The sequence below is a fragment of the Carettochelys insculpta genome, chromosome 3 (assembly GCF_033958435.1).
Source record: "Carettochelys insculpta isolate YL-2023 chromosome 3, ASM3395843v1, whole genome shotgun sequence".
NCBI lineage: Eukaryota > Metazoa > Chordata > Testudines > Carettochelyidae > Carettochelys > Carettochelys insculpta.
The window spans coordinates 184,328,062-184,335,259 of record NC_134139.1 but is presented as its reverse complement, the minus strand read 5'-3'; the positions used below and the strand labels follow the sequence as shown (position 1 = coordinate 184,335,259).

General features: G+C 39.2%; 1 protein-coding gene across 4 annotated transcripts in view; it reads right to left on the bottom strand.

The window, feature by feature from the left end:
• Positions 1 to 1,650: 1,650 nt before the first annotated feature.
• DDX1 (DEAD-box helicase 1) overlaps positions 1,651 to 7,198 on the bottom strand; it is a 48,311-nt gene continuing 42,763 nt past the window's right edge. For 2 of the 4 annotated variants that reach the window (XM_074991288.1, XM_074991289.1), the window contains 2 exons: positions 6,956 to 7,076; positions 1,651 to 6,261 (listed from right to left, as the gene is read on the bottom strand). In XM_074991288.1, coding sequence (XP_074847389.1) covers positions 6,131 to 6,261; positions 6,956 to 7,076 — 252 coding nt within the window. In that variant the 3' untranslated portion in view covers positions 1,651 to 6,130. The remainder of the gene's footprint in view (positions 6,262 to 6,955; positions 7,077 to 7,198) is intronic. The other 2 variants (XR_012645124.1, XR_012645123.1) reach the window with 2 other exon arrangements.

Here is a 7,198-nt window from a genome sequence, read left to right as displayed (position 1 = left end):
TGTGAAGTGTTATACTAGCAGATAGTACAGATGACTAGGAGGCTATGTCTACACTACGACTGCGTTGCAGCAACAGTTATCTTGAAACCAGTAAATATCATTGCAGGAGGAATAATGTAGCTGTGTTATTTCAAAATAAGATATTTTGAAATAGCTGTTTCAGAACAACTTTGTACTGTAGCTGTACTGAGACCAGTGTTCTATTTCTGGCTCTGCCACTGGCCTGCTGACAGACCTCAGACAAGTTACCACATCTATGCCTTCATTTCCACATTTCTAAAATGGGAATAATGAATACAGACCTCTTTTGTAAAGGGCATATCTATTGATAAGCACTAGGTATTGATGACAAGCACTATACATGAAGACTGAGGTATTAATAATGTACTTAATTATACTCATCCACCTTTACAAAGCTTTTTGCGAGGTTGAGGGAGATCATTCAGAAGTAGGCTTGTGAGAAAATGCTTTCCAAAACGAACAGTTAGGCCTTACTTTCAAGGAGTTATAAACCTTGTCTATGGAGTTTGTGCTCAAATTCCTGGTAAGTACAACATATTGGGTGCGTCTACACTAGCCGGCTACTTCGAAGTAGCCGTCACAACATCGAAATAGCACGCATTGTGTCTACATGCATCGTGTGCTATTTCGACGTTGAAATCGCTATTCCCATTCGAAGATAGGAATGGTGCCCTACTTTGACGTTCAACATCAAAGTAGGGCGTGTGTAGACGATCTGCGTCCCACTACTTCGAAATAGCAGGGTCCTCCATGGCGACCATCAGCTGAGGGGTTGAGAGACACTCTGTCCAGCCCCTGTGGGGCTCTATGGTCACCGCATGCAGCAGCCCTTAAGCCCAGGGCTTCTGGCTGCTGCTGCAGCTGGGGGTCCATGCTGCGTGCACAGGGTCTGCAACCGGTTGTCGGCTCTGTGGATCCTGTGCTGTGCAGGCTAAGTGTGTCTGGGAGGGCCCTTTAAGGGAGCAGCTTGGGGCTTTGCTGGCCCCTTATTTCGACGTGTGTGGGTGTACGTACATGTACACGCTCCATATTTCCTGCTGGGGTGGCTCCTTTCGACGTTCTCCGTTGCTACGTTGACACTGAACGTTGATGGCACCAGCCCCAGAGGACGTGTAGACGATGTGTGTTGAAGTAGCCTATTTCAATGTTCTTACGTCAAAACAGGCTACTTCGACGTAGTGTGCTAGTGCAGACGTAGCCATTGAGATCTTTAATTGTCAAAAGGGATACCCTACAATAGGTGCTAATAATATCTCTTCAGGGTCTAACTTACGCAATCCATGGCTATTCTTGTGATACTTGTGACCAAAGCTAGAACTGTGGCTGAAGATTTAGAGCAAAAAAGAAAAACCTAACCACCCACACATAGCCCAGGTATTCAGGGTCCTCATTTGCCTCTTCCTACAAAAACAAAAAATTCTTAAATTTGAAAAAATATTGCATTGTGTATGTATATAACTCCTAACCCAGAATATAATATTTTAGTTCTCTGATCATTTTGTTTCATCAACAAGTTTGTTATCTTGTGCCAGGAGCAGTTATTTTGATAATTGAAGTATGAGCAAAATAAGATAGACACAGCATTATATGGATATTCACATATGGAAATGACTACAGACCAATTACATGTTCAAGTAGACTAGGTACATTTATTTACACGTGTGGTTCCATAAACATGAGAACATTGAAGCAAACACAGCATTGCCAGAAGCAATTTTGTCTGCACACTCAGTAGCAAAATAAAACCATACTTAAAAGTGAACACTGAACTCCTGTCTTTGGAGGATACTAAAAGGGGGCCCCAACTCAGGAGTTTGGGCAGTGAGTGGCAAACACCATCTGTATCCTTTTCCCTTCCATAAAAGGAACCTTTATAGTGCAGAAAAGGAAAACAAAGAAAGATTACTCTCAGTAGTTATAAATACTCCAATAGTTAATCATCCAATAAGAGCATGAATTCTCATGAGACGTACTGATTCAACATCTTTGTATTTCAGACCGACTGTTTTATTTCTGACTTTACTGCAATGCAAAGTGCCCAGTAAGTGAAACTGACAGTTCAACATTTTATTCATCCCAATTAAACCCATTTTAAGAATTCTTCCTAAAAACACCAGAGTTCAGGGAAAGTGAAAGCTAATAGTCTTTACTAATTTGTACTATATTCTTAATATCCAACACAACATGTTTAATGTGCCCATGTACTGATTTTCTCGACATCGTTACCACCTCTTAATTCATAACTGAAATTTAAAGACATTCAGTGACAGAGCTACTTACTCAGGGCTGCAGTCATGAAAATTTATCATTCCATGATGATTGCTAGAGTTAATGAGAACAGCAAATGAACAGTTTTGGCATGTACAGGTGATCTGTCGACTACAGAAATTCATAGTACCCAAAACGAGCTACAGACTATTTAAACATTTAGTGACAGATAAAAACATTCTGACAGTTTAAATTGTACGTTTAATCCTGTTGTAACAAGTTCACTAATGAACCTAAGTTTGTTCATTGTTGACACTAAGTTTAACTCCATACATGAAGATCCAATATCTGGGATGAAAAAAAATGTAGCTTGAAGCAACTTCTTAAATAAAAAAAGGAGGTGGGGGAATGAAAAATACATTACTGACACCAAGTGGCAGTAACAGAACAGTTGAGAGTTTATATCCCTTAGGGCATCCGTGATACCTTAGCACCACCATGAGGCAGTCAACAGATTTTTTTTTTTAGCAATTTACTTAACCCCCCACACCCCAACAACCTTTGATGATAATTGGGCAGCCGCTTCAATGAGCAGGATATTAGTATGAACAATGTTTTGGATCTTACTATTCATCACTTACTTGGGGCCTTAGCTAGATAGCCTTGACTTGCTTATCTTTGCAGCATTAGCCTTTGTGGATATGCAAAGAGACCACTTATCTACAACCAACATCGAGTACCTTATCTTATTTGTCAATAAGCTACAGTACTTTGATTTAAAAAACAAAGCAACCACCCCCCCCTAAGTATCTTAGTTGAGTTCAGCATTCTCAATTTTATGGACTCACTATGAAGACCCAACCAAGAATATAATTTTTTAACTCTCTGATCATTTTCTTTCATCAATAAGATTTATCTTCTTGCACCAGGAGCAGTCAGTTATTTTGATAATTTAAGTATGAGCAAAATAAGATAGACACAACATTATATGGATATTCACATATGGAAATGACCACAGACCAATTACATTTACTGACCCTTTATTGATCATTTACCATTGATGTAGTGGACAGCCTGATTTAATATAAGCAACACAGTCAGTCAGTTACGTGCACTTTGGAGCAAGGTACGTAACACAGCCAGGCTTTGAAGGATTGCCATACAGAATCCTTAGTTAACTCCATAGTTAAGAAACCTTCACCAAGTAAACCAATCCTGTTGCAGTCTGAAAGTACATTCTTAGAAGCTACATAAAAAAAGCCTCAAATATAACTAACAGAGAGGCAGAGAGTGGAGTGGGCTGATTTCAAATCAGAGAAAGTCAGTATTTGCCAAACTTAAGTGCCACAAAGCTACACAACTTAGCTGTTGTGTAAGCAACTGTTTAAGCAACTTCGAAGTTAAGCGTCTACATGCACCCTACTTCGAAGTTAAACTTCAAGTAGGGCACTACTCCATTGTCGGGGATGGAGTAAGGACTTTGAAGTTGGGCTCTCTACTTCCAAGTTAACGTCTAAGTAAAGGACAACGTGTAGACTTTCTGCTGGCTACTTCGAAGTAGTGCCTAACTTCAAAGTTAACTTTGAAGTTAGTTCCTAGTGTATATGCACCCTTAAGGTTTTATTTAAGCCATCTTCAGTCTTGGAATTGGATTTCAGAATTGTGAATGTAGAGTTCAATTTTTATTTTGGTGCCTAAACAAGGCTCTTATTCGAGAGATCTGTGCTAGTCCTAGTCAAGTTTTTTCCATATGCTTTGCATTTGGCTGTTTAGGGATCAATTATACTGACAAAAAATCTCTACCCACTATTCTGAGATCTGATACTTGTGTGCTTAAGTTATTTTTATGTTACTAGATGAAAATCTCACTTACGACTATAATTCTTGAGCTACTTAAGGAACACCAGTTAAAGTCACCCTCTTTATGAGCGGGCACAGCCTATTGTCTTAGTGTACGTCATGCTCAAGATGGGCAAAAGGAATCATTATTCCTTTTACTGATGTGAAGAGACACATGGTAGACATCCATCATCACATGGAATCACATGCTGGGGAGAGCCTGCCTCATTTGTGGCACCTTTGTACAAGAACACTAGAAAATATTTCAGACAAAAACCTCATAGGCCATTGCACAACAATTATGGCTTCTAGTTCTAATCAATCTTATGAGTTTTTGCAGGTTAGTTTTAAGTCACTGAGAAATAATTAAGTTCTCTCTCCCAGCCCTCCTCCTACAATGCAGTTCCTATGTTGGGACACTTATTTCTTTGTGGGACAACTAAAGAGACGCAGGCTGGGGGTTTCTTGTCCCAATGCATGCTTGGCCATCTCCTAGCCATTACGGAAAGCAGCAACACTACTGCAACTCTTGAAAAAGGTCTTCTACTCACAAGAATGGAGAAGATACTCAAGGGACGGGGACATTACCATTCACCCATGCCCCCGAACATAGACTATGTCTACACTAAGGAATCTGTGGACAGAAGTTACTGTTGGAAGAGATCTTCCAAGAAAACTTCTGTTGACAGACTGTGGCCAGACTGCAAAGTGGACTAAAAAGCGATCTGCTCTGTTGACAGAGAACAGCTGGATGGCTTTGCCGCTCTCTTGACAAAATGGCCAACAGGAAAAGCACAGCAAACAGGAATGCCCGGTGTCCCAGAAGCTGTCTGTCAACAGAGGGGCCCCCATAACATCCAGACTGGCTTTCTGTTGAGAGACACATTCTGCCTCATAGGGGGAGCAGGGTAAAGCTGTCAACAAAAGTGCTGGACTCTGTTGATTTACTGTCAACAGACTGCCTTGGGAATGTGGAAGCTCCATGGGTTTTGTCGACAACGCTCGAGTTTAGACATAGCCTTATAAATATCAGACACTTCTTGTAGCCTTAGCTATTTAAGTTTAAAGCTGAAATTGCTTTAAGATGCTGACAATTTTAAAGTAACATTAAGGATTTTACTTAAAGCCACAACATTGAAGAAATCCAAATATTTAAATTAAATGCAATGAGACATTATAGCTGAATGTGTGTGCATGCAATCTGATACCCCTCTGACTTTCCTCCTTTTACAGAGGGCTATTCAAAAATCCTTACTATTAGCACCTTCAACTATTACCATTTATATGCTCTGAAATGCTGATGAATACTCCAAGCTCCTGACTCAGTGACTTCCACTTAGCTGAGCAAATTCATTGTTCATTAACTTTCCCCAAATATTGCTAAAATTGCAGAAGACTCAGAGGTATGAGGTTTCTGCTATATTCACATGTTCTGAAACTCAAGCAAAGCTGGATGATCTGAGAGGACCTAACTTTTCATGGTTTTGTAGAAGCAATTAGAGGCTCTGAATTGTAAAGAAACTTAATGGATTTTCCCCCCCATCCCCAATAGTTTAACACAATGTACTTTATGAAAAGCCAAAATTGACCGTAATATTCAAAATGCCTGTGTTTTTAAAGGAACCAGAACACAAAAGTGAACAAAAAACACTTCTGTTAAGGCTGGCTATGTGACTGAAAACTGAATTAAGTCTGACAAATTAGTATCTGGGCAAATTATTTTATATTTACTTGGAAAATACTTAAAATTCTTACTCAACAGGGTAAATTAAATTTGCATTTCTAGTAAATCAAAACTATGTAACTTGTCATTCTGAAAACTCACTCAAGGGTGAAGGAAAAAAATAAAAATTATAGATTAGTTCTCTTTTTATTAGGTCAGCATTCGTGACAACTAAAACACAGAAGTCTACATTCTTCAACAGCATTGATTAACATGCAAGACTAGTGCCTTGTTTTTAGAGTTACTGTAAATACTGCTGCTGAAAAGCAGCACAAGATTTTAGTATTTTCAATATGGAGCTTTTTTAATTATTCAAGTCTTGCCTTAAGTGTGGTACAATCAAAACATTCTGAACAGCTGGTTAGGAAGGTAGCCAAGATGTAAGAAAGAGGTCTGAGCCTCCTTTTCAAGGGCAGCCAACTCTTGTACCGTAGGTGCCAAAATATCCACATGCCCTTTATAGGTTCCACCTGCCAAAAAAGAACCACACTCTGAAGAACATGCTTGAAATAACTTGTCAGCAATACTTATGTTCAGTTGCAACTGTTCAGAAATTTCGCTATTTCAGCCTTACTAACTCGCTATTGGCAAACCTGCAGCCAGGCCCCCCACAGAGTAAATCCAATCCTTTGCAACTAAGCTAGAAACAATTTTCAATTCATTAGCTTGACAAAAAGTTTTTTTTTTTAAAAAACCAACCTCTTCAGAATTTAGAAGGTTAGTTTATTTAACCATCACATAAATGCAGTTAAACAAGTGCATGGCCATAAGTGAAAGCATACAATGAAAACAACCCACATACTCATGTGCATGCAGCCACATTCACATGTATGAATTTAATATATATAATTCTGAAAATCAGAGTCCTGCATTACTGCACAAAGACATTTTTACAGCCTGCAGTGCATCAGACTTTTTTTTTTTGGGTGGGGGGGGGAAGGAGAGGGAAGAGAAGAGTGTAAGAAAGAAGTGAAAATAATCATGAACACTGTTCAGTGACAAGGGCTCTTCCAAAAGGTTCAGAAAGAGGTTACATAAGAAGTCCCAGGATAGGGGAATTTTGTTGAATTACTGTCATTATTAGGTAAGTCACTTTCCAGTGTTTCTGATAACAGACTGAACAACGTAACTAACAAAATTACGGAACACTAATTCGCTGCTTACCGCCTGCGGCCCTTCTTTGTCCATATGTAACTTTCCCATCAAAGTCATCTACCGGTACTCTTATATCTGGCTCAACTTGGGAAATAGTACAGTTCAGGTGCTCTTCAATCTCACCCAGCAACTAAGGAATTTTTAACAAAACAAAACAAAAACAAAAACACACTCAGTCTTAAAGATTCTTCCATTTCTAAAGCAGAAGACAGTATTATATTGTTCTACACCACTATGTGCAGTGGTGCAAAC